Consider the following 19,677-nt stretch of genomic DNA (forward strand, 5'->3'; position numbering starts at 1 on the left):
TGACTTTTACTCTTCTGATGACGTTTTCATATAAAATATATTTTATTTAAGTTGCTGATTTTTTTAGTTGTTTCTTTAGTTGTTTAAGAAACTGCTGTGTTTAAAATCCATATTGACGTTGGAGTCCTTTTAGTTCACAGTAAACTATGGATATAATAAATCCCAAGGGACTCACAACATGATTACGTACAGATTTTGTTGTAACTATGGTAAAACATTTTAATTACAGTTGTTAGGAATTGGCCAAGTTTTCTTATTCTGATTGGATAAAAATGGCCATGTGATACTGATCTAAATCTTTTACAGTTCAATAAATTCACCAGACTACTTTTTTCCCAGTTTCCAGATCATTTTATGTGAATCTTTATACCAGCACCTTCATCATCAGCAGCCTCATCAAACCCTTAACCCAAAAGATTGTTGGGGTACTACAGTTGACTTTACAACCAATTCTCTTCATCTTTCCTTGTACTCTACTGCTCTTTGGGAATCTCTAAATCCCATGCCTGTCCACTCCTTAATGTTGTCTTCCCACCTCTTTTTCTGTCTGCCTCTTCTTCTGCACCCTCACACTGCACCTTGCAAGATTTGTTTTGCCAGTCCAAATGATCTTGAGACATGACTGTACCACTTCAGTTTACACTTTTTTACAGTGGTCAAGAAGTCTTCATAGGCTACAATGGCTTGTTGGATCCTGTTGTGGACTTCTTTGTTGGTTACATGGTCAGTGTATGAGATGCCCAAGATCTTGCGGTATCCTCTCATTTTGAAGGTTTGATTCCTTCTTTGTAGATCTGATGTGAGCATCCATGTTTCATAAGCATGCAAAAAGATGGATATGCAATGAAGCACATCAGCCTGATTTTGGAACCAAAAGCAATGATGGTATCTTTCCATATTGGTCTCAACCTTGTTATTGCTGCTGTTGTCTGGGCAATCCTGCAATGTAGTTCTGGTTTTTAGCCCTCATCTATGATAACTTCTCCTCTTCTTTAAATTGGTATGTAAATGCATCTCAGAGAAGAATAACTTTACATACCAAATGTTGATTACTGTGATGTAACTTCCATACTTGATTTAGAGTTGTTGTTTCAACATCCAGTATTGAACCATCACTACCTAAGACCCCTTTTTGCCAGTACACTTGAAAATTGATATTTGTATGCATCTCAGGAAAGGTGACACAACCATTCCAAAACTCTCAATGTGATCTGATTTTCATGGTTTAATGGCATTTGTACTTTAAGCCATTTTATTGTTATATATTTAGTCTAGTCAAAGTTTGCTTCACTAATGAAGCTGTATGTTGATGCATCTGAGTATTATCTTGGAGTAATATTCCCTCCTCCACCTAGTGGCTGAGTTATTAGTTTAGACTAGCAAGCAGTGATTAATAGATTTGAATCCTTACCACATCAGCCTCAGTAGAAGTTTGTTGAAGTCTCTCTGTATGAGGCTTGTTACCACCGTTGGCGTAGCATCAGTCATTCACACTAGTCTGTATATTGATGAATGCTCAAAATGTGCTCCTGTGGACAAGATCATTTATGTTCACAAGACCAGTCCGGTGGCCTAGTGGTTAGAGGATCCATCATGGATGCGGGATGTTGTGGGCTCTAGCCCCAGCCAAGTCATACCAAAGACTTATAAAAATGACACTAACAGCTGCCTTGCTAGGCACTCAGCATTAAGAGGTTAGTGTTTGGACTGGATGGTCTGTTGTCAAGATAATGTGACTGGGTGGGATATGATCCTACATGTCTGCGGCATGATGCCCCAGTGCTAGACTTAAGTTTAAATGGCCTCACTGCAGACATCGTGGCAATATGACTGAAAATTTGTTAAAACTACATTAAAAATCCAAATCACACACGCACACATTCACAAGCAAACACACTGTAATTTCCTCATAAAACATGTGAAACAATACTGTATAAATTAAACAAACAAAACATTCAAAATACTTACTCTAATGTGTCTGCCACAATCATTTTGTTATGTTTGGTTACTCCACTTTACCTCCCTTCTGCCAAAGGTTAGCAGATTTTCAGTAATGACTCTGTCAGAAGATATTATGAATGAGATTTGATCCCTTTCTTATAGCACCTTAAAAAATGTCCTACAATAACTAGTAAGATAATTAAGTGCTTAAGGTGCAAACTTTTTAGCCATTTTTTTAACATTTCTAAACCTACCTTGCATCATTGCACCAGTCAGTGTACTGCATGAGCATTTTCAGTTCCCAGCAGACTGGTTCTGGCTGTGTTTCTAATGTGTAGATAAAATTCTTTAAAATACTATGCCTGGGTTTTTTTAAACAGTTTTTTAAAAAAGTTCTTTTAAATTTTATTAGCAGTAGATAACATCAGTAAAATGGCATGTGCAGTAAATGGCCTTTAAAATACTATTTTTGACTACTGCCATTACAATTACATGTTTGTGTATATTTCATTAAATCCACTGGTTTCCCACATTTTGGATTGTTTGTGTTCATCTTTGCTTTTATATGTAGTGTTTTGTTCAGACTGTAAGTACAGTATTTGGCATGTAGATCATCTATTACTGTTCATGTATTGTATGTATTGTATGTAATACTATGTAAACATCTGCTAACCTATTGTATTTATCACTGTTTTATACTGCAACCCCAACCCCCACCTCCATAATGCAAAAATTATAGTAACAAGATAATTTGTTGCAAACTATATACACTGTCCTCTCTTCATGGTTGGAACATGATTACAGCTTTTGATTATGATAAGTTGACTAATAGCATCTGCTGTCATTTCTTCACTGCAGGAACATGATTTCCACTCTTGATTATGATCGTATGGGTGCAAAAGTAAAGGCACTGAACATTTATGGTTCTTTTTCAAGATGATTGAAAAACATGTCAGGCATTCCTAATAATGACAAATAGGAGGAAGTGTCTCCTAGAATTAGGTCTGTCTGTATAACTTGGAAGAAAATAATCATAATTGGATCGACTGTCTCTGATGGATTATAATCATGAATTATTAAACTTTCAAAATGAACTTTTGTAAAATTCTAAAATTGTATAAAGATTTCTGTGCAAATAAACTGCAAAAATATTGCCAGCTGCTGGCTTATATTGAAACCATTCCAAAATATATCTGTAATATAGACGGCCCATGTGAGAAAAGCATATAGGATACACCTGTTCCACAAGAGTGTACTCATTGATACTCTGGATGATGTCATTATGCTTATAATGTCACAGACACCTGCAATCTTGCATTATTAGCATTGAAAAGATATATTTTGCTAACCTATTAACAATAGTCCTAATGAACGAAATGTCTTTGTTGTACATGAAACATTTTATTCTCATTCTGATAACATACAAACTAGCAGAAATACTCATTATTTCTAAAGCAGTATAAATACAGTTATGTCCTTTTTATTTAAATAATTGTGAGAAATGAAAAATTCATTACATGCACTGATGTGGAAATTCAACCATTGGGATTATTATTGGTGGTCAGAAACTTGGCAAAATCTCTTTATTGTCCACAAATTCAGACCTTTATGTGAGATTGCCCTATCAACCATATAATGAATTCTATTATTTTAATATAAACAGGTTTAAATTTGCATGCTGTTCAGTAAAATATTCTTCTACAGTACATGATGGTGTATTTAAGCGATAGTTACAAGAACAGAAGTTGCATAGGCAAGGGCATTCTGGATACATGTACATAGATATGATTAAGCTATATATAGACAGTGTCATACCAAATACATAGACAATCCCATATTTTATAGATATATCATAGAGTATACATAGACCAAGCCGTACTGTTTGCATAAAGGAGATCATACTGTATAATTTACATAGACAAGGTCAAACACTGTACTATTATACATAGACAAAGTCATACTGTATGGTTAGAAAAGGCCATACTGTATACATAGACAAGGCTACATTATATATATATATATATATATATATATATATATATATATATATATATATATATATATATATATATATATATATATGGTCACGTTAGATATTTATATACACAAGCACACAAGGTCATACTTTATACTTAATTAGTACCATATATAAATAAGTGCATACTTTTTACATAATCAAGGCCATACTGAGTACATGTATATATAAAAAAGGCCATGCTTTCTACATAAAATAATCAAGGCCATACTGAGTATATATAAACAAGGCCATACTTTCTACATAAAATAATCAAGGCCATATGGAGTATATATAAACAAGGCCATACTTTATATTTAGTCCATATGTACATATAAAAGTTGTAAATAGGTTTAGTACATTTTTCTTTGGCCATTGAGAGGGCAGTATTTCGTTCAGCGACTTACACTTGTATATATCAAAGCCATCATGTATTTGTGCTTCAGATCTGATGTTGGGATTGATTTACTCTTAGAACAGTGTTATACAGTTGTTTTGAAAAAAGAACAGGTAGTGAATTTGTGAACTTGTAATACTTGATACCATCAAAATTTATCCTAAAAGTTTCTAATTTGTATCATTTCAGGTCATCCGTTAACATGGTTGTGTCCTGTCCAGTTTAATTCCACAATACCTTCCACAGCATACACCACCAACCATGTGTGATACAGATTTGTTTCAATGTCAGAAATATATGAATGTTTTATTGTATGAATAGATTGAATGAGAGAATAAGAACCACGTGTGATACCGACAGAAATATATGAATAATTAATTGTATAATGGATTGAATGAGAGAATGAAAGGCTTTTCAGAATTCCATTCTCACTTTGGGATGAAAACTTTTGATGCATATTCTGTGATGATGCTTAATCCTTGTGCTGTATATTTTGTTCATTTTTGTCTTTAATACATGTATTAGCCGATATTTGGGTGAAACTATCGTATTCTAAAAAGATCATTCTTTTCAAGGATTTGTTTTAATCTTTTGTTTTGAAGAAAAATGAAGTCTACTTTGGCAGACAGTTTTTAAAGAATGGTGTTTGCAGAAGAACAAGAAAACATCTTTTCATCCAACAGACCATAAAGCATGGTGTTTGAGGAAGAACAATGAAACCTCTTTTCATCCAGCAGACCATAAAGCATGGTGCTTGTGGAAGAACAGTGAAACCTCTTTTCTTCCAGCAGACCATAAAGCATGGTGTTTGTGGAAGAAGAATGAAACCTCTTTTTATCCAACAGACCATAAAGCATGGTGCTTGTGGAAGAACAATGAAACCTCTTTTCATCCAACAGACCATAAAGCATGGTGTTTGTGGAAGAACAATGAAACCTCTTTTCATCCAACAGACCATAAAGCATGGTGTTTGTGGAAGAACAATGAAACCTCCCTTGGTAGACAGTATATAAAGAATGGTGTTGATGGAAGATCAGTAAGACCACTTTCGGCGACCAAATCATGAAAGATGGTGTTTATGGAAGAACAATAAAACCTGCTTTGGCAAACAGCTCATAAAAAATGGCATGTAAAAACATTTTTTTTTTTAAATTTATTAAACATTTGGCCTCCATAAAGCTCTATAGAGGACAACGGTTATGGAGACAAAATGGTGTACAGTAATACCTCGTGCATTCGCGTTTCTGGATTCGCGAATCCGTGAATTCATTGGTACCCTCTACGTACATGTTTTCTTTATTTTATTGAATTGTACTTTCGTTATATGACTTCTGTGACATATGAAGTTTACCTAGTTTACCTTCCTAACAATGACAACGAAAACGTCAGTCATTAAGTTTACAGTCCCATTTGTTACTTGGTTTTACCTTACTGTGAGTGCAAAAGAAAACGGCAGACAATGAATTAGTATAGGGGTAATATTAGTATACATGTACCGTACTGTAAATGCACTAGTGTGGCAAATACCCATTAGGCGATACTGTACTCTGTTTTTACGTCAACCATTTATTTCTCTTTTTAAGGGTAATGTATTAAGCTAACTTTTAAATGAAATTAAAGTGCTTTGGGAGCATGATTTGGGTCATATTTAGGGTTTAAACCCTAGAAATAAGCATTTATTAGCATTTTTAGTGACTCGTACCAAACATTTGCGATTCCTTCTGATCCGCGACAGGTTCTGGAACCTAACCTTGCAAATGTTCGAGGTATTACTGTAGTACCTTAATTGCCCATTGAAGACAGGTGCAGTTGGATTCCCAAATCTTATATATCACATGCCTTTTCCCAGGCCAGATGCAGTGCTTAACAAATCCCTTGTATTATAATCCTATCTCTATACCCTATTATTAAGGTTTGCAAGAGAAATATGATAACATTTGTATTACAATTCTGTCTCTGTCCCCATTTATCAAAACCTTGCAAGAGAGATGTCACGTCATTAGGAATATATTAATATTGTATATTTATCTCACCTGGGCTTCTGCCTCATGAAATGGTCCATTTATTGTGTGTCATCCATTATCTGTCATCCTATCACAGTTGTTATTGACAGCCTTTTCTCAAAGACACCTTCACCAACTTGCACATGATTTTAGAGGGAGTATTCTTGCATCAATGACTTTCAGATATACTTAGTGGATGCTGATCAATCTGCTAGTTTGACCGCTGCTAGTAACAGTAGAAAAAACTTTAAATAACTTCTCAGAAGTCACTAAACAGAATTTGACCAAACATGACAGAAAGCCTGCAGGCATTAAGGTCTTTAAAATATTTTAGATTATGCTTATTTGCCATCAAGTATGGTCACTCTTATTAAAAATGGAAAAATGATTTGTTCCCAGAAGCCACTAACAGATATTTACCTATTTTGACAGAAAGTATAATGTCATTATTTTCTTTTAATTTGTTATGATGCTAAGCTGCCATCAGATATGTTAAATAAACAGAGTCTTCTTTAAAACTGCTTACCAGAATTTAATCAAGTTTGACAGAAAGCATTGTGGCATAAAGGTCTTTACATTTTATTCAGATGATGCCTACACATCATCCAGTATAGCTGCCATAAAAATATTTAGCCAACATATTCTCATATCAGCTCAATACGATTTGACTAAATTTAACAGAAAGCATCATGCCTTAGATAGTTTTATATAAATAATGGCAGTATGCTTTCACATATGGTTGTCATTACAGAAAATAGAACATCTTTAAGCAGAAACCTCTAAAGAGAATTTGACAAAAACAATTGACAAAAAGCTTGATTCATTTTAGTTTGGTCTTTTACAATTTATTGGATACATTTATCTCAAATTGGAAGGAGTTGGCTTATCCTGAGTATAGTCTTTGTTTCTTTAAATACATTATCCAATCATAGTACTGTAGGAGAGCTACTATTGCTTTGCAGATCTAGCCTTCCCAGATAATACTTTTAGCTAAAGGGAGCTAAATGTTGTCTCCTGACCTGGGTGGTTGTGAGGGAGAATGATATCCCCTTGGTATAAGGCTTGGCTGCAAAACCCGTGAACCTCTCAGTTACTGTTTTCACTTTGCCAAGAAGCATGCTTTCATCACAAGAGACCTCACAAAAGCCAGAAGATATACCTTTACAACTTCAAGGAATTTTTTCAGTTCTAAGGAAAGTTTACTCCATCTATATTTCCAGCTTTTTTTCTTCCTGTGCCAGCAAAGTTGTACCTATTAAGTTTTCTAACACTTTGTCATATCTCACATTTAAGTACTTTAATGGGTAGCTTAATTGACTTCATATTAAGTTTAGTCTCCCCAGGAATGACATCTGCATATCACTGTTCTAGAGATGAAAGCCATTTTGTAAGCCTTTCACTGGTGACAGGAATATTTAAATGGAAATGGAGCCCTCATTGTGTCCAATTCTCTACAGTGGTGACTTATTTCAAATGGTAAGGATGAATCAAGTCCACAGACCTCTGAGTCTTGGTGTGGGACTTGTAATATAGATTTATCAACAACAAAGCCATGTACAAGTTAGTCATATCCTGGGACAACTAGCCGATTCTTTGTCCCTGAACAATCTACTAATACAGACAGAATGTTCTCTCTATCCCTCTATTTTCACTCATATATGTACCTGATAGGATTGACCACTGGTGGACCTATTTGCCACAAGGTGGAATACCAAACTCCTAACCTTTGTCTCTCCTGTCCAAGATCCAAAAGCCTGGACAATCAGTGCACTATTGAGAGACTGGAATGACCTGGACACATTTGCCTACCTTTCAACTCCTCTGATTCCAAACATGATATAGAAAGCAAGAGAATCAGAGTGTTGCCTCATCCTCATTGCACCACTCAGATGGGATAAGTTGTGGATCAACAGGTTGTTGATGAGTTTCATTAATCTTGTAAGGGAAATTCTTTTAGAAAATTCATATTTTCCTCATCTTCATCTTCTCCAACAACCATGATGGCAGTTGTTTCATCCCTACCTAGAACTACTGAACTTGTATGTCTGGATCATATTTAACTAGCCCTCAAAAATAGCCAGTTCTCACAACCAGTCATGGAAAGAATCACTCAAGCAAGTAAGCCCTCCACTCAGAAAGCACTTGAAGGCAAATGGTACTTTTTCAGTGTTGCACAAATGAACATATCATGCCTCTCCAGGCATATATACCACAAATGGCTAACTTCCTCTGGCTCTTCAAAATGTTAAAGTTAGCACTGAGTATGATTAAAGGTTACCGCTCCACAATCACATATACCTATCATCATCATGGAAGAGAGGATATCAAACAAAACAAGACTTAACCGACTTTTTCTCCCTACTTTGAGTATACATGTTCAAAACATTAGCCCTTTGTCCAAAGTGGAACCTATCTTAGGTACTAACCTGGCTGAACAAGACCCATTTTGAACCACTATCAAGGGTAGCTCTGGCTCACCTTTCACATAAGACCTGCTTCCTCATAGTGTCAGCAACTGCAAGTAGAATTAGCAAAATACATCCCCTATCAACAGACCCAAATTTCATACAGTTCCAACAAGACTGGTCAGTTTTACTCATGACAGCATCATCTTTCTTTGCCAAGAACAGACTTCCTTTTTTGGGTAACCAGACTTGAAACCTCTGTCTGGTCTGGATGCATTAGCTAAAGACCACCTACAGGACCCAGTTCAGTCTTTCAAGTCATATCTTAATAGAATAGTGCCACTGCATCGAGGGAAATAATGCCAATTTTTAACTCAAGAAAGAACAGAAGGATATATATCAACACAGACTATCTTGTCCTGGATTAAGTGGGTAATTCACTCTGTATATTGAGAAATAACTCCAGCTCAAAGTGAACTTATTATGCATTTCAGCTCTTGAAGTTAGATAGGTTGCCCCCAGCATAGCATTCAGTCTGAACTATTCTCTAACAACATTATTCAGGCCATGGGATTGAGATCAAAATTCACATTTTCTAGCTTTTAAGTCTGAGATCTGTTACCCCAGATAGCCCAATTCAGTCTGATAGGACCTATATCCACAGCTGAATGGGTCACCCTCCAGCTTAAGACATGTCTTCACAACTTCCACTGGATTTGCAAGGGTAAAATATTTCCCTATTTGGAGCCACTCCCCAACAAATGGAGTTCCCTCCAGTTCAGGTTACCTAAAAGCTGTCTCACATACCTTAATGGACCAAAGATAATATTGCTGGAATAAGGGGATTTACCTCCCTCCATCTCTTTCATATTCTCCTATGGTACTTTGATTGGGTAACGTATTTAAAGAAGAAACCACTTTTTCCCTAGAAAAATATGTTTCTTTAAGAATACTTACCAATCATAATATACATACACACTCCCAGCCTCCACACAGTTACATTCATAGAGAGTGTGCATTACGCTGCTATAGTAACAGAGAGGTTCACCAGTTTTGCTGCCAATCCTTATACCAAAGGAGATCACTGAGCCCTACCACTACTTAGGTTAGCAGACAAATTTTAGCTCCCTTTAGCTAAAAGTATTTTCTGGTAGGGCTGGATTTGCTAAGTATTAGTAGGTCTCTTAAGGTATTATGATTGGGTAAGTATTCTCAAAGAAACATTTTTTACTAGGAAAAATTGATTTCTAGGATATAGGATTGTGGGATTCAAACTAGTTAAAAAAAATCAACTTAATGTGCTACACTTGCACATATTTTCAGGTTCTACCTTGTCTTCAGAAAAATTCCCTCATTATTTGAAATGGGAGGGATGAATTTCTTGCCTCATGAAATTCAATTATCAACCTCAGTGTTCTTGGTGGAAATTCCAGACTTGAGCACAACATTGATGAAAGATTTCTTTGAATGAAACAATAGATTCATTAATCATGTATAATTGCAAATTTATCCTTTCAGTGCCTTATAAATGCATGAATCAACACATCTTGGACATATTAAAGAGCTTTATTAAAGAACCACACAAATGCTCACAAACTGATGAGGAAAATTTGATATCAAGTCATTCCAGATTTGTTCAAATTATGCCAGTCTGCCATTAAATATGGTGGGTTTTAGTAAAAAAAAGAAAATTCTTTCCATGACTTCTCAGAACCCACTGAAAGTTTGACCAAATTTGCTAGAAACCATCATGGCATGATGTACTTTTAAATGTTTTAATACAAATGATACCAGTCTGCTGCTACTGAAAATATCATAGCTTTTAGTAATGCCGCTGAACAGATTTTGATCAAAATTTGATGGAAAGCGTCCGTCCTCACTTGAATGCATTTCACAATGATAGAGACTATTCTGAGCTACCATACATACCGTTACTAAAAGCTGAAGAAAAAGGAAAAAAACAATTCACATGACTTTATTTTTTTTAAAACTTTTGAACAAAATTTCAACAACTCTTGACCAAAAGTTGTTAATCATGGCATAGAGGACTTTAAGTATTGGGCAAGTGATGCTGTGCCATCAAATATGGATGAAGGTATAAAAACTAGGGAAATCTTGAAATAACATTTGTAGTCAATGGCATTGAAAGAGATTGCTACAGAATCATCCAGCTGATTTTGTTTGCATCTTGCGTTTTTTAAACCTCTTTCACTTGGCTACTTGGCAGATGTCACCCAGGTGAGTGATCTCAAGCCCATTTGGGCATCTTGTTTCTTTGTTTGTTACTTTACATTGAAGTGTTGCCTTATAATTTTATATATCATTAATACATTTTAAATCAGCATTTTAGAAAATAGGTTTGTATGGAGAGGGGATTTTATTAGCTTTAATTTTATGGATTATTTTGAAAATTTTATGTTAAATAAGTTAATATTACATGAGCATTGGCTGATATTGTTTGTTGAATTGTTCTACATTGGATGTGACTTGAAAATTTGTGTTGCCCGAGACAGGGCAACTTAGTAACTCAAAGCACATTGTTTTGAATGTCTAGTAAACATGAAAAGCTCAGAAATCATTTAGGTCTGAATAATACATCACTGCCTTGTCAGACAGATTTGTCTTGCATCAGAATTTGTCTTTACAAAAACTGCATAAATGCTCACTATTTACTTTAGCGATATAGTAGTATAAGAGTCAAATATCAAAAATAAATCATTTCAAAATTTAAAACTTTAAATAAGGTAACCTCACAAATCCGCAATTGCCAAAATATAACTGATATAAAATTAAAATCAAATGACAAATTATACATGGGCAAAAAAATACAACCCATTATACTATATTTTATACACCATGTTTGATAGTTTAATGATAGCAATTGTTCATTTGCAGTTTCATGAGTTATATTCAAGTACAGTTTAACACCAAGTGTGTCCTTATGGGAATGCAGTCCATTAAATTAAAATTGGTTTGCCAGTGCAACTGATTTAATAATTTTTATATTAATAGGCTTTAAAAGTCCTATGTCATTATGGTTGAAAGTCTCCAAAAGTCAAAACATTAAAATGAAAACCTCTACTATTTATGAAATGACACCTAAAATGGTTCACTGACTCATAAACTTAGAAGAAAACACCATATATAGGATTTGAACCCTAGATATTCCAAAAAATTTAATCTCAAGAGTCTCTTAAAAGAAATTGTTTCTCAATCTCACAGTCAAGATGTGTTTTACTTTTCATAACCTACATCAATTAGTATACTTTCATTGATCAACTACAGGGAGACCGAACTTTAAAAATAATGATAGAAGCATACAATTATACACTTGGGTACCCTTCATACTGAATATTCTGCATGCTGTGTAAAAACTTGTATTTTCTACAAGGAAATCAAATTGATGTCATGAATATGTTGTGTTGTGTAAAAATTAATTCATAAATTGGAAGCAAATGCATTGAGAAGCATAATTGTGCTACTCAAAGTAACCACCACCATAGAAAAAAGGGGAGGTTACTCATCCAAGCTTGAAGCATGTGTAACTGATCTGTTTATTTCGATGCAGTTTAATGCCTATTTACATTGTGTATTACCTACAAAGGCTACATTGTGTTGATTTTCAAGAAAGTTATACTACAAGAGATGAAATGAACAAATTAATATCACACTGGCATATTGACACAAAATTGTTTTATATATTTCAAGAACCTCAGCTAATAAGGTAGAATTTTTTTAATTTACATGTACATAGGTCATTGGCAATGTATCTGTTGTACCTCACTGACTTTCATTGTTGTGATTTTTTGCATCTTGCTGTTATTTCATGTGTATCCAAGAAAGTAAATGATAGTTATTAAATATACCAGTGTCATAATAACAAGCGTTTTGTACTGCATACAGCCCAATAAGGTCAGTTCTTGTATTACTAACAGACACTTTTGTTGAAATAGTTACCGATTTTGTAAATGTATACATCTGGAAAACTAAGTTGTGCTGTTAATGTGTATCATCACTTCAGCATTAAAGGTATAAACGTGAAAGTTTCCGTAGATCAGCTGTGTACCTTATAGACTCACTTACATGTCGTTCAACTGGAAGCCAATATGCCCTGATATGCAATTTCATAATGTTTGTTCTACTTAATACTCTTAATAGATTGCATAGACTGAGATCTACTGGCACATTATGCAATGCAGATATGGGTCTGTGCAGTTTGCAGTTGGACTCACCTTGTAAGCAAGTATAGATGTTATAGTATATGACTTACACTGCAAGTGTCGAGTTTTTCCGCGTAATATGTACTTGATCACTTTTTAACTCATTGGACCTTTAGGCCAGGTAATTTTTATTTGATCGGATACAATATTATAATGCAGGGATTTGATATTGATATCTTAATCAAAACAAATTTAGTCCTATCAGGGCTATTCCATTTCAACATACACCTGTCCCTTGATAACTCGGACACAATGGGGTCCACAAACATAGACTGTACTATAAGTGAGGGCACAGGTTGTCGAGGGACCTCCAAATTTAAAACAATCCGCTTATACATCAAGAAAACGGTGGGGTGATAGGGAACTGGGCTGTTTAATGACTGAATCCTCTTTTTACAATCACATCAGTACTAATTGTTAATAATGTGCTTTTTCTAATGAAATTGTTTGTTTCCTTCTGTATAAATAACATTTATTTTCAAAATACCAACAAGTAAAAGATCATTCCAACTGGTTTCAGCAACCTTCAATTGTACTTGAAAACATTTGCATTACATCACTGCTTTTGGGGTTTTTTTTATTAGTCTGGTATACTAGCAAGTCGGGAGTCAAAATAGTCGGAAACTAGACTATCTGTTGATATACCACCAAACAAAATTTCTTTATTTAAAAAACTAACAACATTTATTTCATGAGACAATCGCCTACATGAAAACTCAATTTTAGTATTGTTCAATTAGTACAATATTGATGTTGTGATTTCATTGAAAGTAATAGTGAAACTTCTTATCATTCTTGAGGATATCTCTAAGTGCCAGTTCAGAAATTCTTAGGGGGCACCGAGTGGCTGAGTGGTCTAAAGCGCTCTTAGTTACAGATCACTGCCATCTCACCTCTAGGATTCAGCCAATGTGGGTATGTGAGAAAGCTTGCCAGTAGCTTCTCATGGGTTGGTGGTTCTTTCCGGGGTTTTCCCGGGTTCTTCCTCCACCATTAATACTGGCCGCCATGTATAGCCTATTGTGTGCTGAAAAATGGCGTTAAACCCCACAACAACAACAACAACAGAAATTCTTAGAAAATTGCTTGCCCACAATGGTCTGTATCTGTGAAACCAAGTTCTTTATTTTACGAAATATTTGTTTTGCTTGGTTGCCTTGCTATCTTTGATCACAGTTATCAAAGAGTCAATTAATTTAAGGTAGTTTATTTTACATACACAAAATATTTATAACAACGTTTGAATGATCAACTGAAGTGAGTTCACCCGAAATACGACCAGGGCCCCTAGATTTTAGGTATGTAGGATTTGTTTGCCTTTTAACTTTTTGTTATATATTTCACCTCCTTTATTTGATGCAAAGGAGAACAGTTGTTAATTCATTGCAACAATACAACGGTTACTTCCACAAGTCAGTTATCAAAACACAGTTGGCACTTAATTAGGTTTTCAGAGAAACACTTACAGACATAGCTGTTACGGTAGATTTAAACATTTTACATTCAAATACACATTGCATTTATGATGATTATGCTTAAATGAAACAAAAAGATAGAATTAGAACATAAATTTCTCTTAATAAAAATCATTTAATTGGCATTTAAATATTAATGTACTGCCTACACTCAGCGTAAATAACATTTTCATTCATCAAAATTTCCTTGAATATCTTCAATTATGGTTACTAAAAATGTAGTTTGGAAAGAAAATGTAACCAATTATATGACTTCTTGTTAAAAGTTGATAATTTAAAAATGTTAGTTCAAGTTTCCAGGTCTTATCAACTGTTTTCTACCATAAAATAAGTGATATATCAACATTTCAGTTACCAATATTTATCATATTTTGTTTCAAGTTCAAGATATATGGATTTTTTTTGTTGTATTTTCTGGTTTTAAAAAAAAATGGGATCCATGCCTGATCCCAGGTTATAAGCGGGTTCGCAAGTTATCAGGGCACAAGTTATCGAGGGAGTGGTGTACATGGTACCCAGGGAAGGTACTTATTTAATAAATATATGCCAGGGTACTCAGATTACCCAGAGATTTCATATGAAGAATTTTTTTTAATAAATTGCATCTATGGGTGACTATTCTACATTTAATGTACCTTCCCTGGGTCTCATGTATATTTTACTGTTACAACTTTCAGTTCATAATTAGTCCACTAAAAGTAAGCTGTTAACCATGAAATATCTAATCTAAGAATTGAAGGATTAACAGCTATGTGACATTTTATGTTTCAGATTGTAATTTTTAGCCTTGAAGAATTGTGTAGTTAAGATGAGGCTTACCTCACACAAAAGAATCCTAACTGTATTTAAAATAATAATAATAATAATAATAGTACTAACAATAATCATAATAATAATAATGATGATAATATTAATATTCAAATTTTGGGGAATATTTTCAAATTCTTTATAGTCACAAACTTGTTCCTTTCAATGTAGCTTGCAGTAGTCATATGTTATATGTTAATACTTGTGCTAACCCAAATGTTATTTTGAAGTAAGTTCCAATTTTAGGTAATTACTTTAGAGTCTGGCTACAAATATAATTTCAAATATTAGGTAATTACTTTAGAATCTGGCTACAAATAAAAGCAAAATAAACCTTAAAGCTAGATTGGATCTCAGAAGATTTGATTAAGTCCAACATAAATTTTAATCTGTCTTTCCGCTTGAGTTAAGATGCAAGTTTAAATCGCAACTTAATTCACTTTGTGAAATACAGGCCTGTTCCCATCATGCATTCAGCTGTTCTCAGTTGTTTAAACATCATGTGAATACTCTGTTTATATATAACGTTGATGCATTATAAAAGTGTTTATCCATTTGCTCATTTGTTTGTTTTACCATTTATATGTCATTTTAGTTAATTACAGTTGCTTTGTTGTGATTGAATAATCCTGTTCAGTAAATAACTAATCGTAAGGTGAAAAACATGTTCCTAGATTTTTATGGGGAAAATCTTGACTTATTATTAGTTATAAAGTCCTGTCCAAATATTTACAAGATACTTTTCAAGCATATGAATGTATTATATGTTATTACAGTGAAACGCCTCAAAACTGAACCCCTTGTACAAAATACCATAGCCCATCAAAATCTAAATTTGTATGTCTCTAGTGAAGTACAAACAATACACAACACATACTGACACAGATTAGGGCTGAAAATAGGCTAATCCAGTCTTTCCACATTGACGAGATGCCAACTTTACATAAATTGTTAATTGTATGCTTTTTTATAAGCCAATTAATAAAGATTTCTCTGCTTATTGTTTAATAGTTTTTTATGTTATTCTTATTATGAATGATCAGGAAAATCCTATTTTCATCATACAAATTAAATAGCTGGTTTTAATAATCAGGTCCACTGTCTCTATTTTCATACTAAACTGACAGAGACCAACAAAAAGTATTCTAAAAGAATGTGCATTTTTAAGCTAATTTTTCAGTAAATGTTAAAAAGAAAACAGTTTTGTAATTATTTGTACTTTTATATCGACTTGTTCTCTGATAATTACATCTTCTCTAGTCACATAAACGCTTTCCATATTTCAAATGTACTAAAAAAAAATTGCCTTATTCTCAAAATCACATGATAAACATTAATGTTACTAAGTTTTACAAATTGATGTGGTTTTTTCGTCTAAATTTTTTCATGCTGATATTGATGATGATGTGCTCATATAGCGACCTAATAGAAAAATGCATATTTTTCCAGTTTGCAATATCTTAATCAAACTTAAAACCTTTCAAAACTGAACATTTTTAATTTTGTCAAAGTGACTTTTGATTTTGAGGGGTTTCTTTGTATTATTTTTTTCATTGCTTGAGATAAATTGATTAATCTCGAAATTAGCAAAAGTCATATCTACAGCATTTTTCTTTAAAAGCAAAGATTTTCTATCTTAATTTTACCACTTTATTAGAGAGTAATTTTAGGTTCATAGTGAAAATGTCATGAAAACTAGATGAAAGATACTGAAATTATCAGTTTGAAATTATGCATGTTGCATAAGTATGTGGAGCTTGCCTTTTAGCTGATGGTAGTAGGTGGAGCTTGTCTGTTAGCTGATGGAAGTAGGTGGAGCTTGTCTTTAGCTGCTGGCAGTAGGTGGAGCTTGTCTGTTAGCTAATGGAAGTAGGTGGAGCTTGTCTTTTAGCTGATGGAAGTAGGTGAAACTTGACTGACAGATGATGATATTTAGTTGAAGCTTGTGTGACACATGATGTTAGGTATGTGGAGCTTGACTAACCTCTGATGTTAGGTAGGTGGAGCTTGGGATTCATCAATTAGGAGACAGCTTCTGAAGATTAATGCTCAGTTTCCTTGTTTGTTGATCAGAAAGATGTTCTTTCATGCATCATATATGTCAAAATGTTAATGGTTATTTGTATGTATATTTAAAAGCACAACTAATATTGTAAATGAGCATTATAAAGTGATTTTTGCAACATATCTTGCACAACCATTTTGTGTTTTAAATTTACAACACAGGGTTAAACAAAATGGTCAGAAGTTTATGGCTGTTGCTTCATAGATTTGTTTCTGTACTCAAGAACTATTCAGACGTGAAATAAAATGCACAACATGACAAATTTAACATATGCTTCCATAAGAAAATTTTGTGTTTTCTAACAACAAAAACAACAAATCAAACCAGCATCCTTCTTTTCACTCAGATGAATTACTCATTAAATTATTCATGCTGCCAGGACATGTAAATTCAGTCCTCAGTGAGTAGCAAATCAAGAATTTACGTATAACCCAGCCTTCAAGATGATAAGAGTCTCCTTGTATTACAAGAAAGTATCCAAGATACATGTATTTTTCACTCGCATATAATACTTTGAATAGATGACTGCTTTTAATTGTGTTGTGCATAATGTGATAACAGTTGTCAGTATGCATGCTAATGTTAAATATCTTATTTATTTTATATTTATTGTATATCAATTTGTAAATAAAAAAATTATGATTTTATTATTAGTTGCTCTCTCATTTTGAAAATCACCCACGTTCGTTAGACATATATTGAAAGAGCATACTTATTTTGTCCTTTTAATCAGTCATCCTGTCCATCAGTCCATCTGTTGCTTGACGTGTGCAAAACATACGTTTGCCTATCTGTCTATCTCAATGTCTGTCTTCCTAGCTATATATTTACAAAATGTCTCTATCTGTCTAACAACCTATAACTCCATTAAATCTGATTGGAGAATGTTAAAATTTAAGTTCAACCATGTCTGTCCATCACATCCAATCGCACTGCAAATTTCATTTCTATTCAATAATTTTTAGGGACTTTATTGAGTCAAGCACAAGTATATGAAGTGTTAGATTAATTAGATCTCAATCAGGTTAGATTTTTGACTATTTTTCAACACAATATAACGAAGCTATGGTCACTAGTTGACCTTTTACTATGTCCTTCAGATGCATTAGCATTCATGTCACTTCCATAATTCATCAAGGACTTGATAGCTTCAAAACTAAATATAGTATTAATTTTTACATTAGGAACACCTAGGCCTAGAGTGATACTTACAATTTTTCAACAAAATTTAATGGCGTTGTGGCGTCTGCTTGACTTAGAACTTTACCTTTCAATCACATTATTATCTATGGAGTCAAACCAAATTAGTATGAGGATTAATTTTTCAAAGACCTAGGTTAAACTAAATTTTCCCTATTCTCCAACCAGATTTAATGGCGTTATGGCCCCTATTTGACATAGCACTTTGCCATTCAATTGCAATTTGCGTTCAACTAAATAATTTTAGAAGGACATAATGGATTCAGTCTTAATTTGGTATAAAGGTTTGCATTAAGGAGACTGAGGTAAAGGTTTGATTTTTGAGAAATGGCCCCCCAAAATAATAATGAAATTAAGGTCCAATTTAACACAGGATGTTGCCCTTAGATTGCATTAGAATTGTTTTGCTCAGTTGAAGGTATTTAGGCACCAGAATCGAATTGGTATGAGACTCTACATTAAGATTTAATTTCCCTCTTTTCCAAACAAATTTTCTGCAAACTTTTGGACCCTATTGTTTACCTAAAACTTTGACATTAAATGCATAATTTTGTGTTAGAAATTTGTGTCTAATTGACACATTTCTAAATCATCTTGTGAATTCAATTTTTACATTGACATATTATTTATTAGTCTGTTGTGATAGTTCTTTACAACCAAAATTTGAGTCCTCTTTCTTTGTTTATATAACACGAGATAAATACAAAGTTGTGATTCTCTCATTTGACTGAGAGAGTCACAGTGGCTCATGTTTGAAACGTTGCAGGTTCATATCAGTCACCATCATGTAACATTGGACTATACCAACAAGTTGTTCTCCACCTTTTTTTTTTGTTTGACTTCCGTCGCCAGTCACACAAAAAAAAGGTGGAAAACAACTTGTTGGTCTACCATTGGACAAGATACTTCACTCTGACTTTTGTGGCACTAAATAAGATATTTATGTTGCTGTGGTGTAAAGCATGAAAACAAATCATCACAGTAACTATTAGCTGAATTGCAAATGGCTAACTGTCATTGATCAAATGCATTTGCAATTTTTACTGTACACTTGACTGTGAGACAAATGGACGAGGTTCAATTCTCAATTGCGAGTTATATGTTGTATCCCATCATGTTATATGCTTGTAAGGCAAATAATTTTGTAATC

At 33.7% G+C, this 19,677-nt stretch overlaps 1 protein-coding gene across 3 annotated transcripts in view; it reads left to right on the forward strand.

Annotated features, from left to right (window-relative positions):
• The window catches only part of LOC149771711 (palmitoyltransferase ZDHHC3-like), a 47,275-nt gene extending 29,301 nt beyond the window's left edge, over window positions 1-17,974 (forward strand). Inside the window, exons 8-9 of one of the 3 annotated variants that reach the window (XR_016418169.1) lie at window positions 4,542-17,074; window positions 17,105-17,974. Coding sequence is in view for 1 of the 3 variants with exons in the window: in XM_089948197.1 (XP_089804323.1) it covers window positions 4,542-4,621 (80 nt within the window). In the remaining 2 variants the exon portion in view is untranslated. Of the gene's footprint in view, window positions 1-4,541 lie in introns of all 3 variants that reach the window. The other 2 variants (XR_016418170.1, XM_089948197.1) reach the window with 2 other exon arrangements.
• The last annotated feature ends 1,703 nt before the right edge of the window (window positions 17,975-19,677 follow it).

The sequence above is a fragment of the Sinohyriopsis cumingii genome, unplaced genomic scaffold (genome assembly GCF_028554795.1).
Source record: "Sinohyriopsis cumingii isolate HCF-2022 unplaced genomic scaffold, ASM2855479v2 utg001710l, whole genome shotgun sequence".
NCBI classification, from domain to species: Eukaryota; Metazoa; Mollusca; class Bivalvia; order Unionida; family Unionidae; genus Sinohyriopsis; species Sinohyriopsis cumingii.